Source organism: Diplodia seriata, assembly GCF_021436955.1.
Source record: "Diplodia seriata strain FDS-637 chromosome Unknown scaffold_12, whole genome shotgun sequence".
NCBI classification, from domain to species: Eukaryota; Fungi; Ascomycota; class Dothideomycetes; order Botryosphaeriales; family Botryosphaeriaceae; genus Diplodia; species Diplodia seriata.
In genome coordinates, this window is record NW_027117319.1 from 809287 (window position 1) to 832137 (window position 22851).

The 22851-nt window shown below is 59.0% G+C and overlaps 7 protein-coding genes across 7 annotated transcripts; 3 read left to right on the plus strand and 4 right to left on the minus strand.

Moving 5' to 3' along the window:
* Nucleotides 1–259: 259 nt before the first annotated feature.
* On the plus strand, nucleotides 260–3648 carry SLS55_010375 (putative NRPS-like protein biosynthetic cluster; the record flags this gene model as incomplete). The annotated part of the gene is made up of 3 exons (XM_066781757.1): nucleotides 260–973; nucleotides 1025–1247; nucleotides 1301–3648. The coding sequence occupies 3 exons, from the start codon at nucleotides 260–262 to the stop codon at nucleotides 3646–3648; spliced, it is 3285 nt and encodes a 1094-aa protein (XP_066628040.1).
* Nucleotides 3649–5028: 1380 nt separating this feature from the next.
* Nucleotides 5029–9933, plus strand: SLS55_010376 (uncharacterized protein; the record flags this gene model as incomplete). Its single annotated transcript, XM_066781758.1, has 4 exons — nucleotides 5029–5227; nucleotides 5284–5411; nucleotides 5460–6148; nucleotides 6219–9933. The coding sequence occupies 4 exons, from the start codon at nucleotides 5029–5031 to the stop codon at nucleotides 9931–9933; spliced, it is 4731 nt and encodes a 1576-aa protein (XP_066628041.1).
* A 1598-nt stretch (nucleotides 9934–11531) lies between these two features.
* Nucleotides 11532–13141, minus strand: SLS55_010377 (uncharacterized protein; the record flags this gene model as incomplete). The annotated part of the gene is made up of 3 exons (XM_066781759.1): nucleotides 11532–11888; nucleotides 12126–12491; nucleotides 12593–13141. The coding sequence occupies 3 exons, from the start codon at nucleotides 13139–13141 to the stop codon at nucleotides 11532–11534; spliced, it is 1272 nt and encodes a 423-aa protein (XP_066628042.1).
* Nucleotides 13142–13834: 693 nt separating this feature from the next.
* Nucleotides 13835–15164, plus strand: REG1_2 (protein phosphatase regulator; the record flags this gene model as incomplete). Its single annotated transcript, XM_066781760.1, has 2 exons — nucleotides 13835–14313; nucleotides 14372–15164. 2 exons carry the CDS (start codon nucleotides 13835–13837, stop codon nucleotides 15162–15164), a joined length of 1272 nt encoding a protein of 423 aa, XP_066628043.1.
* Nucleotides 15165–15585: 421 nt separating this feature from the next.
* SLS55_010379 (uncharacterized protein) lies at nucleotides 15586–16119 on the minus strand (the record flags this gene model as incomplete). The annotated part of the gene is made up of 2 exons (XM_066781761.1): nucleotides 15586–15891; nucleotides 16096–16119. 2 exons carry the CDS (start codon nucleotides 16117–16119, stop codon nucleotides 15586–15588), a joined length of 330 nt encoding a protein of 109 aa, XP_066628044.1.
* A 263-nt stretch (nucleotides 16120–16382) lies between these two features.
* SLS55_010380 (uncharacterized protein) lies at nucleotides 16383–18430 on the minus strand (the record flags this gene model as incomplete). Its single annotated transcript, XM_066781762.1, has 2 exons — nucleotides 16383–16404; nucleotides 16845–18430. 2 exons carry the CDS (start codon nucleotides 18428–18430, stop codon nucleotides 16383–16385), a joined length of 1608 nt encoding a protein of 535 aa, XP_066628045.1.
* Nucleotides 18431–20976: 2546 nt separating this feature from the next.
* On the minus strand, nucleotides 20977–22167 carry SLS55_010381 (uncharacterized protein; the record flags this gene model as incomplete). Its single annotated transcript, XM_066781763.1, has 4 exons — nucleotides 20977–21261; nucleotides 21316–21510; nucleotides 21564–22026; nucleotides 22085–22167. 4 exons carry the CDS (start codon nucleotides 22165–22167, stop codon nucleotides 20977–20979), a joined length of 1026 nt encoding a protein of 341 aa, XP_066628046.1.
* Nucleotides 22168–22851: the final 684 nt, after the last annotated feature.

The following is a 22851-nucleotide window of genomic DNA, read 5'->3' on the forward strand; positions in this document are numbered from 1 at the left end:
GAAGGCACGACAGGCCAGCGTCGGCCGAAGGAGATCTGGATAGGCTCAAGTTTAATCCCTCAACCACCGCCGCGATTCGCGCATGCATCAACGCCACTCCCGTTGCAGAGTCGCGGCCCGCCCAGTCGCGTCATCCCGCAGCGAGTCCTCGGACGCCTCGTCGTGCGAGTCGGCCTTGCCAGTGCTGTCTGTATAAGAAGCCCGTGGTCTGTCTGAGCCAGAGACCACCAAAGCCATCTGCAAGCAGCAGTGACGCACCATGCCCTCCACCACGCCCCCCTACGGCCGCCGCCTCGTCGTCCCCCTCGTCGAACAAAAGGCCGCCGCCAACCCCACCGGCATCTACTGCACGCTCCCCAAATCCGCCGCCAACCCCGAGACCGCAGCCGCGCAGAAAGTCACATGGCGGGCGCTGGCCCGCAGCGTCGACAAGGCGTCGTGGTGGCTCACGCGCACGCTCGGCACGCCCGCCGCCGGCACCTTCCCGACCATCGCCTTCATCGGGCTCAACGGGCCGCTGTACTATGTGCTTGTGCTGGCGTGCGCCAAGACGGGGTACAAGCTGCTGCTCCCGTCGCCGCGGAACAGCATCGACGCGCAGCTGTACCTGTTCGACCGCACCGAGTGCAGCGTGCTGCTACGCGGCCCGCGCAGCAACCTGGTCCAGGGCATCCTCGAGGCGCGGCGGATGCGCTGCCTCACCGCGCCCAGCCTGACCGAGCTGCTGGACGAGGGCGGTGATGTCGTCGAGCGGTTTCCGTACGACAAATCGTGGGAGGAGGCCCGCGACGACCCGATTGTCGTGTTGCATTCGTCGGGCTCGACGGGCCCGCCGAAGCCGATTATCATTACGAATGCGTCCATGGCGTCGTTGGATGCTCATCATCTGGTTGAGGATGCGGGAGAAGGGGTCAAGGATGCGCTCCGGGCGAGCGAGGGGTCGGTTGTGTTCAACCCGATGCCGTGTTTCCATGTGAGTGGTCCGAGGCGTGGTTGAGCTTCTTTGCTGATATTTGGACGACAGGCTGCGGGCATGATGTGGAATCTGTTTGTCGCGGTCTACTTTGACCTCCACGTTGTGTATGCGCCGCTGGGCGCGCCACTGAACGTGGGATTGGTGGAGACGATGCTGGACCATGTGCAGTTCGACTGGATGTTCTTGCCGCCCTCCATCATCGAAGACGTGGCCCGCGAGCAGAAGATAATGGCCAAGATGGAGAAGCTGCGCTACGTCATGTTCGCCGGAGGTAGGGTGTTTCTTTGCTCTGTCTGTGTGCGTGCCTCGACTGACTTGCCACAGGGCCGCTGTCGCAAGATCTCGGCGACGTCGTCAGCAAGCACACGCAAGTGGTCAACCTGCTCGGCACCACGGAGAATGCGATTCCGCCTTTCAACTTCCTGCCGTTGAAGGAGTGGAACTGGCTGCTGGTGCCGCCGCAGATGAAAGGCATCGAGATGCGCGCGCGCACCGACGACGGCTTCTCCGAGATGGTCATCGTGCGCGACTCTGACACGGACCGCTTCCACTCGACCTTCAGCACCTTTCCGGACGAGGCCGAGTACCACACCAAGGACCTGTACGCGCGCCACCCGACCAACCCCCACATGTGGCAGCACCGCGCGCGCTCCGACGACGTGCTCGTGCTGTCGAACGGTGAGAAGGTCGTGCCCATCCCCATGGAAGGCCAACTGTTGCAGTGCCCCAACATCTCCGGCGTCGTCGTCCTGGGGCACGGCCGCTTCGAGACGGCAGCACTGATCGAGCTCGCCGAGAAGGCGCACAAAGAGAACACGCCGGGCGAGAACCTCGCCGCCATCACGGCCTTCATCGAGAAAGCCAACGCGGCGGCGCCGTCGCACGCTCGCCTCTCTCGTGACCGCGTGCTCTTCACCTCGCCCGAAAAGCCCATGGTGCGCACGGGCAAGGGCACTGTGATACGCAAGGCCACGCTCGCCGCGTACGCGGCTGAAATCGAGGACCTGTACGCGGGGCGGTCCAGCATCGCGCTGTCGGCGGCGCTGCCGCTGCACGTCGACGACACGGACGACGCCGCGTCGACGGAGAAGGCGCTGCAGGGCCTCTTCGCCAACGTCGCCAACACGCAGCTCGACGCTGACGACGACTTCTTCGGCGCCGGTATCGACTCGCTGCAGGTGCTGAACGTCGTGCGCCAGCTCAAGTCGCAGCTGGCGGCCGAGCAGGCCACCCTCTCGCCCAACCTGGTGTCGCTGAGCCTCGTCTACGCCAACCCGTCCATCCGCAAGCTGGCCGCCGCCCTCCGCGCCATCGCCGCCTCCTCATCGGGCGGCGGCGACGACGACGGCCGCGCAGGCCTGCGCAACGCCGAGGAGCGCGCAAAGGCCATGAAGGAGCTGTACCTGCGCTACGCCCACGACCTGCCGCACCGCCGCCCGGCCAGCACCACCACCGCCCCGCAGGATTCCGTCAGCGTCGTCCTCACCGGCAGCACCGGCTCGCTTGGCTCCTACATCCTCGCCGCGCTGCTGCGCTCTACCTCGCCGCGCATCGCCCACGTCTACTGCCTCAACCGTGGCGATCCGGCCGCTACCGCCTCCAAGCAGCGCCAGCTCTTCACCTCTCGCGGCCTGCCCGCCGACGCCCTCACCCCCGACCGCGTCTCCTATTTGCAGACCTCGCCCGGCGCCCCGCGCCACGGCCTTGCTGACGACGCCTACGCCGCCCTCGTCGCGCACACGTCGTACATCATCCACAACGCGTGGGCCGTTGACTTCAACATGGCGCTCGGCAGCTTCGCGCCGCACGTGCACGGGGTGCGCAACATGGTCGACCTGGCGTACGACAGCGGCAGCAAGCGGGGCACGCCCGTCCCCGTGCTCTTCACCAGCACCATCGACACGACGCGCAACTGGCCCGGCGACGGCGGCGCCGTGCCCGAGGCCGCCATCCACGACGTCGCCGTGCCGAGCGCGGGCGGCTACGGCGAGAGCAAGTACGTCGGCGAGCGGCTGCTGGAGACGGCGGCGCGCGTGAGCGGCGTGCCCGTCGCCGTGTGCCGGACGGGCCAGATTGCGGGGCCGGTCCGCGTCGCCGGCGGCGTGTGGAACGAGCGCGAGTGGTTCCCGTCGCTGGTGCGCACCTCCAAGTGGCTGGGCGCGCTGCCCGCGCGCATTGGCAGCATGGACGGCGCCGACTGGGTGCCCGTGGACGTGCTGGCCGACGTGGTTGTCGATCTCCTGAGGAACAACCTGGAGGCGTTGTCGGCCGGCAACGGGGACAGTAGCGATGGTGCTTTTGTGCAATTTGACCATCTGGTCAACCCGCGCTTGAGCTCGTATCCCGATGTCGTCTTGCCCGCGTTGAGGCGCAGGCTAGGTGCTGGCAGCGATGGCGGCGCTGAGTTTCCCGTCGTCGCCTTTGCCGACTGGCTCCGTTTGCTGGAGGATGAGGCGGCTAAGCCCGATGCCGATCCGACACAGTGTCCCGGCATCAAGCTATTGGATTTCTTCGAGGGCATGGGAGAGGAGGTCAAGGCTATGGATAACGGAGAGGCTAATGCGCTGAGGTTGCAGACCAAGGAGACTGTGACGAGGAGTGAAACGTTGAGGAACTTGGAGCCGGTGGGAGCGGATTGGGTCGATGTGTGGTGTGACGGATGGAAGCTTTAGTTGGTGGAACTGATCTTGTCCTTTGTCCAATGATAGCCCTTTCCTTCTTCGCTTTGGAATTCATTTCTTTCATTTCCTTCAGCGGATCCATAGGATAGATTACACGTCACGGATCAAAAAATACTGTATTACAAAACACAATAGCATATTACACGAATCATATTGGAATATGGGACATATTCAATTGGAACTGCTATGAGTCCCTTCCTTATATCTACAGTCACAGCCATTTACCGCAAGGAAAATAAGAGAGCAGCGTGGCAGTAGTGCTTGGACACACGCTTGGAAAGAAGAAAGAAAAGACGGTACTAAAGGGCTGATTATAGCGCGTGTGGGTTAGCAAAACACCATCATGCCTTCGCCTTCAGAGTTATCAAATTCCCAGCCCCGTCTCTCGCCAAACTCAGTCGCCAACACACCCACTCCCTCCCGCTCATCCATGGCAAGCGGGGGTGGCTGTGTTGTGATCCAGGCCACCGCGGCAAGGATGGATCCTTCAGCCTCTGTGACTATATCGCTCTCATCCTAGAGAAGCCACGGGACCATGGCTCGGGGAGTTCTGGCTCGTTGAAATCCTCGCTGCGAAGCTGCAGCTTCGGACGACGGACGCACGTCCGAGGTGCAGACTGAAGACAGTGGTACAAAAGCCACGGCAGCTTCGGTCTTCGTTCATGTGAGATTCTACGGAAGCAGGCCCCAAGATGTGCACTAGGCAAAGGTTATCGCTGCTGAGGGTTGACATCTTTCCAGATTTGGCTAGTGTTGCGCCTCGGGGCGATCGGGTCGGGCTTGCCACCGGTGCGAACGGCACGGCTGGTGCGGGGTGGGGGACAACGGAATCTACCTAGTGCCGCTGACACAGCTCCCTTAGCACTATTACTAAGTGCAAGTGGTGCCTCGTTCCGTTCTTTCAAGACTCCCTTCTTCCCCGCACTTTGTGCCAGAGGATTCCGGTGAGTCTCAGCTCGTTGACGATAGGAAGGACTGCAACTAGCCTGTCGGATGTACTTTTCCCCAGCCACTGGAACTTCTAACCGTTGTCCACGTGAAACACTCGGGTCAAAGTCTAGAAGCCTGGCTGGCTGAAGTACTCTTTAGAGGAAAGGCGTAAGCAGCCACTGTTTCCGCAAACAGTTGAAGTATGCAGCCACTCGCCAAGCAGACTATCGAAGACGAGCAGTAATTATATGCGCTACTGTTAAAGCTGAGAAATGGCATCCCGAAAAACCTGCTATCTTCGCTGTGTTCCATTTGGGGCGGTGCGGCTTTCTAGCTGGTGCAACCGTCTATATAAGCTCGTCCAAGCGTTGACATCCCCTTAGCTCAACTGATCGTACCCCTCTCCGATCGCATCGAGCACATGTTCCTATACTGCCCGCCATGACTTCCCTGGCGTACGCCCAAGCTTACGGCGTCGTCGTCGGCCTCAAGACGGCTTCGGACGTCCAGCCGCGTCGTGAGATCGATGATCTCGTAGTGAACGAGCCTGACATGTTCAATCTGTTCTTGCTTGCGCTTGAGGCTCTGCAGAAAGATTATGGAGGCTGGCAAGACAAGATGTCATACTTCCAAATAGCCGGTCTTGCTCTCTGATCGCCACCCACTCCTTTACACGATCACAGCTGACATGCTCAGGCATCCATGGGCTTCCTAAGCAAGAATGGGACAATGTTCGTGGCGATACAGACAAGATCGGTGGCTACTGTACCCACGATTCAATCCTTTTCCCGACATGGCATCGGCCTTACTTGGCCATGATGGAGGTAGGTCTATGTCTCCATGCAAGATAGCACATCTAACCATCATGCCAGCAAACCATCTACAACACCATGGAGCAACTCGCCGCCCAGTTCGACGACCCCAAATACCGCATCGCAGCCAAGAAGTTCCGCCTCCCATACTGGGACTACTTCCATCCGCGCGAGCAGAAAACCACCGTCTTCCCAGGCATCGGGCCGGGAGGCAAAACCTCCTTCCCCTACGACTTCCGCCTGCCATCGGTGCTGAAAGAGCCGCAGTTGATGGTCTACAGGCCCAAAACCCAAGAGCCCAACGACGAGACGTACGCCGTCCCCATGGACAACCCGCTCAAGACCTTTGTCTTCCCCACCAAGGGCAGCATCCCCCCCAGCGAGTGGGCGCTCATGGAAGCCACCGAAGCGGCGGGCAAGGCGCCCGGCACGAGCTTCACCGTCGCGCAGACGCACACGGTCCGCCACGCGCGCCCCGGTAACAACGCCGTCGACGACTTCGACGCGCTGGACCTCGTGCTCAACCGCGACAGAGAGGCCGAGCTGCGCATCATGCTCGACCTCATCGAGTCGGCGCCGTACGCCGACTACCGCAACTTCGCGACATCGGCGCTGTCGGACGCGCCGAACGCCACCAGCGGCTCGCTCGAGGACCTGCACGGCTCGTACCACGTCAACGTTGGCGGCGCTGGGCACATGTCGCGCGTCCCCGTCGCGGCGTTTGATCCGGTGTTCTGGATGCATCATTGGTGAGGACTTTCTGTCCCGTCCCCTCACACCCCCCTTCCCCTAAAGATGCCGGGCTGACACCCACACCAGCAACATCGACCGCCTCCTCACCATCTGGCTCGCCCTGCACACCGACTTCATCCCCGACCGCAGCGTCGGCACGGATCGGGCCGGCGCCGCCCTCCCCACCGCGACCACGAACCTCTACCCCTTCCGCCGCGCCATCGTCAACGGCCAGGTGCAGTTCTGGACCAGCGCCGACTCGCGCGACACGCGCAGCTTCGGGTACACGTATCCAGATCTGCACCAGCTCGAGCAGACGTCGGGCAGCAAGGACCGCAACGCCATCTTGGCCGAGTTCGACAAGAACTATCGGTGGGCGCTGCAGCGGGCGCCGGTGCGGAGGCAGGAGGGGTGCGGCGGCGGGCAGGCCGGGCAGCAGGGTGGGTTCGGGAACATACCGAAGGCGATGCAGCCGAGGGATGTGAGGGGGGCGCAGTGCTTCAACTACAGCGGCTCGTCGCTGGCGGTGAGGGTGGTCGACGCCCCGCGACGGGTGGAGGAGATGCAGGTCGCCGGACACGGTGGTGCGCAGAAAGCCGGGTACGGCGCCGTTATGCCCAAGCCGGATTACGAGGGTGCGGGGTATGGCGGTGGCGGCGGCGCGGTGGAGAAGAAGAGGGATAGTGCGTATGGCGGAAGTACGTCGAGTGCTTGGGGCAGTAGCACGTCGGCGTCGGCGTCGTCGCGCAAGATGGAGTGGAGCGAGAGCAGCAGCACCAGTGCTTATGGAAGCAGTGCGTGGGGAAGCAGCTCGTATGGTGGCAATACGCCCAGGACCGAGTATACGGGAGGAGGTGGCGGCAGCACGTACTGCGGCTCGAACAAGCCCGGCAATTACAACGAACCTCAAAACAAAGGCTTTGATGGCGGTGCACCCAGGGTTGGGGGCTACGGTGGCAGCGGGACAAGCCAAACCGGTGGCAGCTATGGCAGCAACTACAGCGCACAGCAGAACCAGCAGCAGCAGCAGCAGACCAGCAGCTGGGGCGCCAGCGATCACCAACGCCAGGCCAGCAGCGGCTACAGCGGCAGTCAGTACGAGCACCAGATCAGCGGCTACAGCCGCAACAGCGAGCAGACCAGCAACAGCTACAACACCAGCAGCAGCAGCGAAAACAAGTCCAGCAGCTGGGGCGCTACCGGAAGCAACACGGCCAACCTGACCATCACCCCGGCCAGCAACACCATCCACTGCCCCAGTTGCGGCAACAAAAACATCCACTGCACCAGTTGCGGCAGCACCACCATCCACTGCACCACCTGCGCCAGCAGCAAGCCCCAGCAACCGCCCCAAAACAAACCCAGCGGCTACAACCCCAGCACATACGCCGACCCCCAAAACAAAGGCTTCAACCCCGACGCACACCAGATCGGCGGCGGGCTGGACGCCAACAGTGGCGCCGTCCGCAAAACCGGCGACTACGGCAGCGGCAAACCTCCCCAGCCCGGCAGCCACGACACGACGACCAGCGCATACCACCAGCAAGCCAGCAGCAGCAGCAGCACCTACGCGGCGCACCAGCGGTCTAGCAGTTGGGGCAGCAGCGAGTACAAAGCCGGCAGCAATTGGGACAGTCCTTTGCAGAAGATCGGCTACGGCGGTGGTGGTGGAGGTTACGAAAGCCAGAACAAGGGGTTCCAGGGCTATGCGGGCGAGTCCCAGAACAAGGGCTTCGACGGCGGTGCTGCTGCGGCAGGCCATCAGAGTGGCGGGTGGGGCAGCAGCGGCGAGTTCCAGAACCAGGGCTTCCAGGGCGGAAGCTACGCAGGCGCAGAAGAGTCCCAGAACAAGGGCTTCGATGGCGGTGCGGCGGGCCACGGTTACCAGACTGGAGGCGGCGGCTACCGCAGCGGCAGTGGCGAGCCGCAGAACAAGGGCTTCGAGCCTGGTGCGTACCAACCCGGTGGCTGGGGCGGCGAGTCACAAAACCAGGGCTTCGATGGCGGTGCGTACCAGACGGGCGGCGGCTACGGCGAATCCCAGAACAAGGGCTTCGAAGGCGGGGAGCAGCAGACGTACGTGGGCGCCAGCGCATCCCAGGACCGAGGTCTTGATACCGGGGAACTGCACAAGCCTGTCTTTCTCGGCCGCGCGCCGCAGGGCGGCCACGGCGGCCACGGCGGCAGAGGCCAGCATGAGAAGAGGGAGTGTGAGAAGCGACCGCAGGAGAAGAAGGATTGCAATAAACATTGCGACAAGTGTGGCAGCAAGGAGCACCGCACTGAAGGCTGCAACAAACCTGCGCACGAGAACAAGAGTTGCCATAAGTGTGGCGGCAAGGACCACCGACCCGAGGCCTGCAACAAACCCGCACACGAGAACAATGGTTGCCACAAGTGCGGCGGCAAGGACCACAGACCCGAGGCCTGCAACAAACCCGCGCACGAGAACAATGGTTGCCACAAGTGTGGCGGCAAGGACCACAAGCCTGAGAGTTGCAATAAGCCCTCCCATGAGAACATGAGCTGTCACAAGTGTGGCAGCCGGGACCACCGACCAGAGGCTTGCAACAAGCCCACGCACGAGAACAAGGGTTGTCACAAGTGTGGCGGCGGGGACCACCATCCCGATAGTTGCAACAAACCAACGCACGAGAACAAGGGTTGTCACAAGTGTGGCGGCAGGGACCACCATCCCGACAGTTGCAACAAACCGTCCCACGAGAACAAGAGCTGTAACAAATGTGGCAGTCGGGACCATCACACCGAGGGCTGCGGCAGCGTTCCCCAGTGCGGAAAGTGTGGCAGCAAAGAGCACCGGACCGAGGGCTGCGGAACGAGCTCGCATTGCAACAAGTGCGGCAGCAACACGCACGGCACCGAGACCTGCGGCACGAATGTATCGCCTCAGCCAATCCCCGGCCATCCTGGCAGTACCTCCAACTGCACCAAGTGCGGCAGCAACACCCACGGCCCCGAGACCTGCGGCACGAACGTCCCCCAGCCCGGTTCCTGCCCTCCTCCTGGAAACACCACCCACTGTGGCAAGTGTGGCAGCAAGGACCACCACACCGAAGGATGCTGCAACACTGCACCTCAACCTGGTCCTCACGGTCCTGGTAGCACCACCTGCTGCACCAAGTGCGGCAGCAACGCCCACCGAACCGAGACCTCCCACTGCACGCACTGCGGCAGCAACACTCACCATACGAGTGCCTGCAGCAGCAGTGGTGAGCACAGTTACGGCGGCCAGACGGGCGGCGGCCAAACCGGTGGTGGAGGCTTCAACAGCACCACGCACTGCACCAGCTGCGGTGCCCAGCAGAATCGCGACTTTGACGACGGTGCACGCTGTACCAGTTGCGGCTGTCTCAAGCTACAGATCATCGGTGGTAACGGATACCATCCCGGCGGAAGAGGTGCTCATCAGCCAGGCGGAGGTAATCCGTATCAGCCAGGCGGAAGTCGTGCATACCACACCGGTGAGCACAACAATAGCGGACAGCACGGCTGGACCAGCGGCTTCGAGAACGCGGGGCATCAGATCGACACCTTCAACAACAACAACAACAGCGTCGGCATCAGCGGCACCAACCACGGCTGGACCCCCGGCTTCGAGAACGCCGGCCTCCAGCCCAGCAGCAGCTTCGACGGCGGCCCCAAGTACGGCGGCAACACACACCCGCAGCACGGCCCGGAACACGTCCCGTCGTTCCGCAAGGGCGAGGAGATCTTGCGCGCCGAGCCACCCGGCAGCCGGCTGGTGCTGAACTGGTACATCGACACCGAAGTGAACAAGTAACGTCTCCCCATCCTCCACCCTTCCGTCCAACTACGCTAACGCCTACGAAACAGAGACGCCCTCAACGGCGCCTTCACGCTTTACTTCTTCATCGGGTCCCGCACCGCCATCCCGCCCTCGGCCGGGTCGTGGCAATCCGCGTCCACCTTCGCGGGGGTGACACACATCTTCGCCGCGCCGCGCGAGGCGTGCGACAACTGCGCGCTGCAATCCGCCGAGGGAGTGAGGGTCACCGGGACGAGCGTCGTGACGCCGATATTGCTGGACTATGTGGAAGCCGGGGCGCAGGGGCAGCCGGGGCTGGGCAGTCTGAGCCCGAATGATGTGGTGCCGTTCTTGCAGCGGGGGCTGGGGTGGAGGGTTGCGGATGTGAGTAGTAGTTATTTTGGCCCTCTCGCGGTTCTGTGGGCTGAGGGAGGGCGCGGAGTGGCGGAGGGAGAGGCGTTGTTTTCTCTCTCCCTCCCCCCCACCCCCCTCTCTGTTCGATATGGAAAGCTGACGGTATGTTCTTTACAGGCCAACCGACAACAAGCGGATCCGGAACGTGTCGCTGGGCTGAAGATTTCGGTCAGCGCGACCATCTCGGTCATAAGACCCGACTCGACGATTCCCGAATATAAGGAGGCCATGTTCTTCCCCGAAGTTACTGAAGGGCGGCTGGCGGGTGATCCCCAGTATGCTTGGTAATGGAGAGATGATGTGGGAGAATGTGGAAAGTGATAGGGCTGAGGTGGAAGAAGGAGTCTGTTGCTTTTGATTTTGGAGGGCTAGGTATGGATTGACGCCACAATAGGCCTACTTGTTGATCGGACTGACTTGTTCCCACGTTCTCCAATTGCTTTGGTTCACGATTCTAGTTTTTGGGATGGTTTTATGTTCTACTTTACACTGTCCCTCTCATAAATGCGGTTGAATACCAGTTTCGTATCGGGGCTTCCGATCGGTGTTGTTTGGACTATGAAACATTTGTATCGAAGTTCGAGTATCATAAATCACTGACTGTAGTTAAGGACACATCGAACGTACAGTCAGCTATTATTGGGTAGGCATTGTTCGTTGTAGAAAGCCTGATTCAGAAAAAGGAATTAACCAAAAGAGCCTTTCTTGTTTAGGGGTAAGTCGGCTCTAAGGATATTACTGCTGGATGATCTGTCACTTTCGCGCCACGACCATTAGGTGCTGTGGCCTGACTCCACACTTTATCGACAGCCCACTTAAGCATAAAGCGGCCGAACTGTTCCTGTCACCTCTCCCTGCTCCTCGTTAAAGTGTTCGTGTGTCTCGTAATTTACGATGTTAGAAGTGACTATACTATTTCTTAACTGCTGTTAGTGTTGGGCTTGAACATAGCAGTATGGTCCAGAGTAAGGTACGGTTATAGTAGGACAACCACGGTACCATAGGCCTTCGCAGTCTTCGTACTCAAAAGGGTCTTGATTAAGTATGTGTAAGTAACCTAGACACTACGGAACATATCAACGCTAATTCTAAAACAATTTCTATCATCTAATGGGAGACTCCCTGGTATCAAGCAATCTATACTCCCATCATCCCTTCTCCGCCAAAAAATTAAAAAATTAATAAAGGGAAGACTCAATCTAAACTCTAGCACAATACCTCTCCAGCACGCTGATCAGTCTCTTCCTATCTCTCGCCTTATCAAACACCTGCGCATGGTCCAGGTCATTGAACCACAGTACATCCAGATCGTTAGCGCTCCGCGTCTTGTCCTTCCACTTCCCCTCACCAGCAAGATACACTCGCACAGTCTCGGTGTCGACAATCAGGTCGCGACCGGACAGCGAGACGGTGGCGTCGCGGCCGGCGAGATCTTCCTTCCACATGATGTTCTCACTCCAGAAGAAGCAGCGAGACAGCGTGTGGGCGACGCCCATGTCCTGGGATGCGAAGTAGGCCAGTTGGTGCTCGTTGGCATGCTGGGGCTTGCGGATGATCTGGGGCACGGGATGAGCATTGTTCCGGCGATGGGGGAGCTGGCGTACTTACGAAATTGCAGGCCACGTCAGGGAGGTGGAGGAGGAACGTGACGGGGTCGATGAGGAGGATGGATGCGACTTTGGCTGTGAGCTTGGGGGAATGCAGCATGTGCGTGCTGATAACGCTTCCGTATCTTTCTCTGGGTGTCAGCAATAGTATATACGGGGGCGTGAGAAGACGTACGAATGCGAAACCAGGACAAACTTGTCCCAGCCGTGGGCTTCGACGATGCGGTCAATTTCGGCGCACATCTCCTCTTTACGCAGGGCGGGAGACGTGATGCGGAAGCTGATGGGCATGATCTCGATGGCAATGATGCCGATGTCTCCGCTTCCCTTGCGGCGGCTGGTGGCATTGATTTCGGACAAGAAATTCACGTAGGGATACAGACCAATGCCGATGCCGTGGACGAACAGAATGGGAAGCTTCCCCTTCGCCGTGTGCGGGCGGTGCCAGTAGGTAATGGAGCGGGATGGCGACGTCCGTTTTGCGAACAAGTTGTGCGGCCGAGGCGGGAGCACAGAGTACCAGTGGCGGCGGCGGGTGCGGTGGTAGTCGAACTGGTAGTACGACAAGCGAGTGGACGCGATCATATCGACCACAAAGACGCACAGCAGCGGGGTGTCAGCTAAGGCGGCAACGAGCAGAAAGACATGCTTACCAGGTACCAAACCAAGGACCGGTGCGTCATGCGGACTTTGTCAATCGTCAACCTCAGGCACCGTGCTTGGCCTCTTCCGCTTTCGACCTTCCTTCCGAGCCGGGCTTCGATGTCACGCATGTAGCCATCGAACTCGTCTCCGCCCAGCGCGTGCGCGTCGGCCGTGTCCAGAAAAGCCCATGAGAGGAACTCTCTGATGTTCTCGCGCTTGATCTCGGACGAGGGTGCGCCCATGAACCAGCCTCTCAGATAGCGCTCGAAATCGGGAACATGTTCACTGCAGCGATTGAACAGACGCGTGCGTTGCTCACGTGTTGGTGGTGGAGGGTGAATGGCGGCGCTCTGCAGCTGGCGCTTGCGTGGAATGTAGAAGAGGAGGTAGAAGGCGACCTCAGCGGCAGCCCACAGGTCCACAATCACATGTGTAGGGAAAGTGACATGGAGCAGGGAGCGTGCGAGACAGTAGACAAAGCAGAGCGGAGTGATGGAGCGGAGGCCCAAGATGCAGGCGCGGATGAAGACGTACTCGGCGGTAGATGTGCCGATCATGGTTGCGCTACACGGTCAAAACAAGCAAAGTGACGGTGGTTGACATGCGGTCTTATGTTGTGTTGGAGTCGGGAAAGACTCCGAGCCTGAGACATGTGTGAGCGACAGCAACCGAGGCCCAACAAACCTGGGCTCAACAAACCCAGGGGAGACAGAAAAGTGAAGATGAGGGCCCCACCGTGGTGAGGTGACTCTGGGCGAGCGAGGTCGGCGTGTTGCAGCAGGCGCATATTCATGTGAAGGGTGAGCTGGCGGGCTGCCGTTGGCGGCGTTGCTGCGTAACGTGGCGGCTGACAAAGCCGTAACTAGGCAGCCGCCAAGCGCCAGCCGCGCGCCCAATCACGCGCATGCGCTGCCACTCAACCTTCGATCCCATCGTGACACGGCCGTCAACGGAACGCGACGAAACCCTTACAAAGCGCCGCTCGTTCGGCCGGCGCGGCGGGCATCCATGTTTACCACGCGAAAACCAGCCCCTGCGTTGATACGGGCGCGGGTTGATGTTCCTTGATTGCTCGGAGATCATGACGTAACCCGCCGCCATGACGTACGCTGCGCTCAGCCGAAGCGTAATTTTCGCGCATTTTTTCACCCTCTCGCTGTTAACACCGTCCACCCTCCCTCCCCAAACACAACCATTACAGGCTTAGCCAAGCCCCTCATCCATTACCAACCGTGCCCCGATCCGATTACATGGACGAGCTCGGTCTCATTTCTGGATCTCACACTTCGTCACGTTTCTCCCTCGACGAGTTAAGACGATCGCTGTTCGAAGAGCCGTTCCAGCCTTCTGTTCCCCCAACACCCGCACACGAAGACCAGGATGATGACCTCAGCCCGCCTTCTCCACCTCAACTGTGCTCGATCCCCGATCCCGAACGCCTGCCCACGGTAGCATGTCAGCCAAGCATTCCCCCGGGCCCCACAAAACCCCAAGCCACGAGGTCCCCTTCGGCCACGAGAGATGATCTGTCCCTGCGGTCCGATCCGTCCCGTCACATCGACTACCTATCCCAGGATTGGCAGGAAGATGACATCAGTTCGTCATGGCGCCACATCACCGTGAACCGCAAGGAGTACGGCCAGGTCTCCCGACTCGAGAATGCGTCGTGGCGTGCATGGGCGAAGTCGAGGTTCCAACTGGCCACCGTTTCCCCAGAGACGCTCAACTGGTAAGCAGACGTCCTCACTCATAGCATTACCATCGTGACGCTGACTGTCCGTTCCCAGGTTCAAGGAGCGCGACATCACCTGGCTCTACGGCCCCCTGCAAAAATCCACCGGCTTCTCCACCCCCGGTGCCCCGGGACCATCCGGCGGCCCCTCCACGGCCGACGCTTCATCCGGAAGAGGACACCGGCGCTCCATTCTCAAGAAGATGGACATGCTCGAAGTCATGACGCGGCGCTCCACCTTCAGTCTCTCCGTCCTCATGCAAGCCGCCGGCTCCATCCCCACGCAGAAGTCAGCAACAACCGACGACAGTGACGACACCAAGCCCCAGAAACCCGGCCATCTCGCCCGCAGCTCCTCCACCACCGATCTGCCCGGCATCATCTTCCCATCCGCATCGAAGAACGGGTCCTCCACCGCCACATCGTCTTCGTCCTCCTCCTTCACCAAAGACCACCTCCTCCACCCCCGACCTAAAGAAGAGAAACGCCACATTCGCTTCAACGAGGTCGTCGAGCAGCGCATCACCTTGCACCGTCGCGACCAGGCCCACCACCAGCACCGCAAAGCCATCCGTTCGTCCCTGCTAGCTGCCGCTGCTGCGGCACCACCGCATCACGAACAACGTCCAAGCGACGATGCCGATGACGATGCCGACGATGACGATGGGTTGGAGATGAAGGTGGCGACGAAGCGGAGAAGGCGCCGCAATACGCCGCAGCATGCTGTGTCTCTGGATCCGGGGAGTGGTGATGGGAGCAGCGGTGGCGGGGTGCAGAAGCTGGAGACGCTGAGGAAGTTGCCGGATGGGGCGCTGAATTCGGTGGGTCGGGGGAGGGAGAGGAGGTGATGCCGACGTGTGGTGGGAGCGTTGACGAGGTGTATATACAGGGGGGTTTCCTTGTTGTCGACAAAAGCATACTTGTGCATATTGGATTTTTTGAGGCGTTCGAAACGGAACGATGAGACTTCAAGAGGGGTTGAAGAAGGGCTTATCACATCGTTAGACTTTTTGTTTTAATGAGCTTGCCTCGAGGGGAATTAGCTGTGTGTTGGTATATAGTGGGCACAAAGCACACAGGAGAAAAAGAACAGTCATTTCTTTGCATAACTGCTGCCGTCGCAGTTTCTTTCCCCATTACCCAAACTCCATTTCGTAAATCATCACCATCAGAACATCAGTCCCTCAAAGCACGCCACAACATCATCGCGACCTCGAGGATATCCCACATCCGGCCCGCCGTCAGAAGCTCTCCAAACATACCCACTATTTACTTCTTCTCGCCGCCACCACCACCACCTCCTCCTCCATATTCACCCATTCGCGCAGCACCCTCGCTGTACGACTGCTGATTGATCAACCCCGAATCTCCCGCCCCATACATCGTCCTTCCCCCATCCCGACACTGCTGATCGTTCGCCCCTCTGGCGACGTTGCTCGAGTTGGGAACAGGCGCCGCCGGGTGCGACACGCTCTTCGACGACGGGTGCTCGGTCCCCGTGTGCACGGCGCCGATGTCGGACGATTCGCTCGCTTGCGAGAGGGCAAAGTCGCCCGAGTCGAAGTATTGACGGGACTGTACTGGGTTAGCCGTGCAGGTTGGGGAGGACAGTTGGGGAAAGGGGGATACGGTACTTCGAGCTGGTGGTGGAGGAGGTCTGTCTTGCGGGGGAGTTTGCCGTAGAGGTGGAGGAGGCGCTTCTCCTGGTCGGAGTAGTCGTGGGACTGGTGGCGATGAGCAGTGTACATGCACTTGTGTGTCGGTGGTGTTGGTGCTTACCTGCTTGTTCGGGGAGGATTCCATTGTTAGAAAGGTGCCGAGGCGGAAGCGATGCTGCGAGCGAGGAGGAGAAGCATTGGCAAACTACCCTTTATAGCTACTTCCGGACTACTAGAGTTCGAAATTTCCTTGGCGTACGTAATTTGGGTTCGTTCGTCGCGTGCTTACCCCGCACCGCTGCCTACGCATCGATGATGGAAATGCGTTATTTTCGTTACTTTGTTTGTTACCTGCACGGGAGGCACCGGTTGTGGACATGATCACCTCAAATGGCGAAAATCACAGTATTACTTGATGAGCTCCAGTAACCTGCGCCTTCGCGTACGAGGACAATGGCATGACTACGCTACAGAGCATCCGAGTGATTTCACCCTAACCTTACTTTCCGCTTTCGCACAATGACTTCGGATCCAGTTCTTACAGTATCTGGAAGTACCGGCTCCAATCTCCCGTCGTCGTGCATGAGAATTGGGCAAAACATCAGTCCATCTCCCGGAAAATGGCACAGTGCAACCCGCTCGAAATGGTCCCCATGATCTTCCACTACAAGAATATATGCACCATTGTATCTACGGGACTTGAATATCAAGCCGAGAAATGACTTTGTGGTCCACTCCAATCCATCTCCGTGTGCCGGGTAATTCGGGCGGTCCGGGTCGATTTGAAAATTTGGCGGCAATAATGCTGCTCGCTGGTGGATTCCATCGTCATCTATATAGTAGAGCAAATGATCAGTCAAGTTTTCAAACCTTAGCTCGATTGCCGGGGCCTCAAGATGTATGTAACGAACGCCAAGAGCCAACGACGATGTCTCTTGGAAAGCGCCGGCCCACTGCTCGCTAGAAAACAGCTGGCCATCGGGACTTGTCTCCAGCGAAACGGCGATGTTGTCCTCTCGGCACTGGGCGCGGGGTCCCAATACGCCTTGCCACGCGGCCCAAGTCCAGCTTGGAAACTGGCGGCGTCTCCGACGAGGGTTCCCTCTTTGCTCCTGGCCCGTACACCACAACAGGCCGTTCAGGAAGCCTTCTTTCCAGTTGCGTATGTTCAACGCCAGGTCGTTGTTCTCGCAAAACTCGGAGAGGACGGGTATGCCGTAAACGTGGCCGCTGATCAGCCCTGTGACTTGCAAATGTCCGAAGATGCCCAAGATGGCGTTGATCCGATCCGCTTCGTCCGCGAAGCCGCGCCGGTTGACCTCCATGATGTGATCCCACATATGCTGCGTCGCGATGAAGCGCTGCGCCGCCACGTTCCAGTCGTACGGCCGGACCTCGTATTCAGTATGTCGCGGTGGCTCGGGATTCCTCAGCGGCCCCTCGATCGCCGTCCGCTCGGTGCGAGTGCACCGGAACAGGACCTGGTTGCCGAGGAAGAACAGCTTTCTCGTCGACAGGAAGTCTTCCTGGTACGTCCAGCCCCTGGACGCCCATGTCGAGTCTCTGATGACGCGGCGCGGGTTGTGGATGGCGACGAATAGACGACCATCCATGAAGGCGTGCGGCAGAAACGTCCGCGGACGGCTGATGCCCGGGATGCCGTGGTCGGGCCCGTCGCCGACGACGGCAAACATGGTGACGTACGCGTTTTGGTAGATCTCGTGCATCTTGTGAATTTGCGCCGCTTTCTCCTCCGCATCGTCCTGTCGGATGCAGTAGCGGTCGATCCAGAGATAGTCGATGTTCAGCTGCGCGCTGGCGAACAAGCAGTCTTCGATTGTTCTTGGTACGTTTTCTGGAAGCTCCTCCCGGAATTGCATGGGACCGGCGACGGAACCCCACACGTATGATAGCGCGGCGTACTTCATGTCTGGCGATGCGTGGATGATCTGTCGAGTGGGGACGTGTATCAACCGCATCCCTTTGGGTTGCTGCTGCACGGCTTCCCGCTCACTGCACTGCTGCATGAGCAGCCTGAGTCTTCCAAAGTCGACCAGTTCTTCTGCGGATTGCCACAAAAGTTCCGGTTGCAGCTTGGTAACGTCCACTTCCGCTATGACCGGTATACCCTTGTTGTCCTTTGGCAGCGAATGGGACCATATCCTGTCTGATCTAATACCATCTACAGAAACACCCGTGGGTATTGGGATTGACCGGAACATGGGATGCTGAAGTTTTATCTTCTTGGCGGGGGAGATGTTGGTGGGGTAGCCCACTTCCTTTTCGACTGACACGGACTGTACCAGATGACACATGCCGCAGCCTTTTTGGAAATCGTGCCGGACCGTCTCGTTTTTCCATTTCCCAAAGCTGTCGTCGCTGAAGAAATCTCTGCATCGCATACAAACCCCAGAATCCACCAGGGACGGCTTAACCGGATCGTAAGAGATGGTCATTTCATCGGCGTGACATGAATTGCACACGGTCCAAGTGCAGTAAATCTTCGAAGGAGGCTTACGGTCTGTTGTTTCGAGCCGTGGAGAAAGACAAAGCGGTTGCGTCAATGTATGTGCTGATTTGAACGGACAGGCAAGAGGAGAGTAAAGCGGAGAGTGAGAAATAGAGGAGAAACGCAGAGAAGGACGGTGCGGGGACAGCAGATCGGGAAGGGATTTGCAGTCATGCGCCGTATAGACCCACATACTGCCAAGCTGAATAAAATCGGCATTTTAAACGTTGCGTTGTTGGCTTCTCAAGTCAATGCGTGATTAAGTAGATTTGGTGTTTGACGAACGAATACAAGGCTAAACAAATGACAAAGAGACCGGTGACGAGAGAACAACCTATGCTGTATGATGCGAGTCACGTGATATCTAAGTGCGTTCACAGCCACAAAACATTGCAGTCTCCTCGCCGGCTGGGTTTATCTACTCGTCCGCACTTTTCTTGACTAGTGTTCATGGAGCAGGCTACGTCTCGGGAACTTGCAAAGAGTGGTCCGTTTTTGGCGCGTAAACGTCCGACTATGATACTCACTGTGACGTATCAATGCGTCCTCAGCAGAGTGAAGCATTTGGCATTCACTACTCTATCGTTCTCGCTGCAGACACCGCCAGACATCGACATCAACTTCGTGGCGGTGGTGTCACTAATCACCAACTATATGCCCAATGGGACACAGATGAAGGCCCGTTGCACCAGCTTGTCCAGACAACCAAGTTTACTGTGTACATCCTTAAACAGTACGTGCAGAAGGAAGCAGTTAAAGGGCTTTGCGCTTAGCTACGTCAAGGCACGCTGAAGACGTCGGAGCAGAAGAATAAGCTGAATATCCTACATTCGGCGGGTGGCGGAGAAGCGATACGTGGACCATACAAGCCTAGATTTGCTGAAGCTAGTGATGGTCAGATCGTTCCCGTCCATATCTTTAGGTCACACGAGTCTAATAATGGAATGTCGGCTTTTCAACCCTTGATTCTTAAACGGAACCAGACCTGGCACGGGGAATAAAGTACGCTTTGGACATGGCCTAAGTCTTTTAACCAACGCAACATTTACGGCACAGCTTACCTTCCAAGAACTTGCAAGTGCATAGAAATGGAAAGTCGGTAGTGGAAGCAATTTATCCAGATTGTACCCACCATGGAGTGGTATAATGACTGGCGAAGCAACCAAAGTCAAACAGGTAAAGCCACGGCAGACATGTACGAAAGTATTCAAGGGTACAGCTTATTTTCACGATGACCTTCCACCTAGCTCTTTTGTTCGGATGGAGGGAAATTCAATAAGTAGACTACAATTTCCAATGATCGTATGACCCTACTTGTTTGCGCTCCTTTGTGCTTGTCCACCCACTTCGGATTGATCTTTCCACTCCCGATGATTTACTTTGTTTTACCAATTTCCTTCCCGCTTCCTGAGTGGCCGCAAAACCCAGCCAGACAACGTCAATGGAAAACATGTCATTTCCCGTCCGGCAATCAAGCTCGACAAAGTGGCGCGGAGGAAACCTCGTCTTTCCGATCTAACGGCGCAAGGCTGCAAACGACTTGCAAGACATGTTCTCCTACGTCACACATTGATCTCTCGTAAACAGGCAACGTTGCATGTCGATGACGGCGGCGACAAATTCTCCGACGAAGTAAGAGGAGGAGCCTGGAGTACTGCGATCCCACATGCAACCTCACTCGCTGGATGCATATGCCTCATCCCGCTCACTCATACTTGTACATAAATTCACACACACCGCCCTACAATCAGTCGCGTCGTCGTTGAGAGACGCCATGAAAGCCACACCAACGCTTTGCATGCAATGCACGCAGCAGCACGCGATCCATCCAGCTCACTGCATATGCATACCTCTGACTCAGAACGCCCCTACTTTTCCCCCACGTACCGATGACCGGGCCCTCTCGGATGTGGCGGTTCCCGTTCCGGGCGGAGAAGGGGGGGCTGGGCTGGGACTGGACCGCGCACGATCTCAGCACAGGCGACCGATCAGATCTGGGTCTAGATCTGGATCCTCACGGGAGGAGCACGCACGCCGTCTTTTTTATTCAGCGGGAACGCCCTCCGTATCCGCCTCCGCATCCCGCCTACGCCACCTCCGCAGCCTCGACCGGGAAGGGGGGCACAGGCCGGGTGGCTGGTTCTGAGTGATTGGCGAGTGGGCATATATCTACAAGATTGTGCGGGAGGAGCCGGCCGTTGTGGTGGTGGCGGTGGTGGTGGAGTAAGGCGTCTTTTTCTTCTTTCCCTCTTCCGTTTTAACCTAATCTGCCAACCTGGTATATATGCATGCAGCCAAAACCTTGAAAACCACCAGGCACGTGGCCGCGACGGGCGGGGCCAGCCCGACCTTCCCTTTAATTCCGTGGTATCTACAAACTGGTATCAAAAGCACAAAAAACCGACGTCAACCACAATACCATGGTATCAAAAAACGCCCTTTCTTCCTTTCTTTCCCTTCCCTTCTCTTTCAAACACCCCTCGCACTCCCCGCTCAATCCATAGTAAATCTTCTTGCCTTCATCGCATCCAGACTGTACTCCTCGTCCCCATCCTGCAGCTTCTGCGCGCCCTCCTGGCGCTTGAAAATCGGCTTCAGTCCATGGTTGAAATTGACCATGCACGCAATCGCCGTGACCAGCGTGGCGAGGACGAACAGCCAGGCGACGCTCGCAAACAGCAGCATCTCGTCTTTGAGCAGCGTGTCGGCGCGGGGCCCGTCGCCGCCCATTGCCGCGACGCGCGACATGAGGTAGCCGACGGCGGCGATGAAGAGGAGCTGCAATCCGCGTTAGACGTTGGGGATCGGCAGAGCAATGGGTGGGAGACGTACGATGACGATGGCCATGCCGGTGCGGATCTCGCTGCGGGTGCACCAGACGGCGAGCGAGATCTGCAGCAGCGAGAGCGGGATGAGGGCCATGACGATGGCGAACTCGGGCATCTCGTAGTGCACGTTGATGACGCCGTAGAGGACGAGGAAGGCGATGAAGAAGTAGACGCCGAGCTTCATCAGGACGAGGAAGACCTGGGCACGTGTTAGACGAGGTGGTGGGGAGGGAGGGCGCGATGGGTGCGGACTTGGTAGGCGAGATAGCGCTTGCGGAGGGCGACGTCGGCGCTGACGTGCTTGTAGATCTCCCAGGCAAAGTCGTTGTGCAGCTTGTAGGCGAGGCCCGACATGCCGACGGTGGTGACGCCGACCCAGCAGATGGACGTCTTGAGGGCGGGCTTGACGACGGGCCAGTAGCTGACGGCGGTTTTGACGAGGTTGGCGCCGGTGTTGTCGGTGGCGGTCAGCAGCAGGTCGTTGGTCTCCTCGGTCTGGTAGTAGCGCATGATGTTGACGCCGAAGAGACAGCCGTTGGCGATGCACAGGGCGAACAGCTGGATGTTGTTGCGCAGGCGCAGGGCGTCGGTGGTCAGCAGCAGCTGCCACCAGCAGCCGAAGACGAAGAGGCCGACATTGAGCGGGATGGTGTAGGAGCGGACGGTCGAGTAGGCGCTAGGGTTGACCCATCGCTGGTACTGGACTTGCATAAACCTGGGCGGCGTCAGAGGCGGAAGGCGCTGGGGCATGTGATGTGGCAGGCGCGACGTACACTTCCAGGATGGTGATGACGGCAGCCTGCGCCGCGACGATCCCGAGGAACCCGATCTCCCACAGCGACCGCGGCTTGTACATGATGATGTGACGGCTGTTGATCGTCAGCGAGCGGGTTGGCATATATCCCACGGGCGCGCAGCAATAGGGAGGGTGATGCGCAGCCGTGCACAGCCCTACTGCCGATCAGGGGCAGCCCGGGCCCACCCCGACGCGCCCCGACACGCCCCGACACGAACGTGGCGCTGCTGACACGCCGCGCTGCCCAGCCAAACCTCCCTCTCCTGCCCCTCCCCGCAAAGTGCGATGTGCGGCGATCCGGGCGCAAGCGATGTGCTAGTGCAGGCAGCCGGTCGCATCGCGCCGCACTCTGAACCATTGCTGCTGCGCGGCTTCGAGACGCAAATGTATTGCTGCACGGTGACGCGCGTCGCAGACACCCGCTTTCGTGCCGTGCCCCGGCATTGCGCCTGTTCTGGCCCTGCCCTGCCAAGCCCATATCCCGCCCTGCCGTTGTCTCCGTGTATTTAACGGCAGCCCAGCCCGGTTTTGCTTTCGCCTGCGCTGCATCGGTCCGCTCCGCTGTTCGAAATGAGGGTTGCGCTTTTCGCCCGATCCCGATTCCAGCGCTGGCCCTATTAATAACCGCTGCAATTTCCCACACGAACGCTGCCAAGCACGCCGGTTTCGTGTAGAAATCGCCTCTTGCGACGAATCTGGTCGGCCTTCATGCGTTCGAGATTTTGCGTGCGAGGTGTGCGCCTT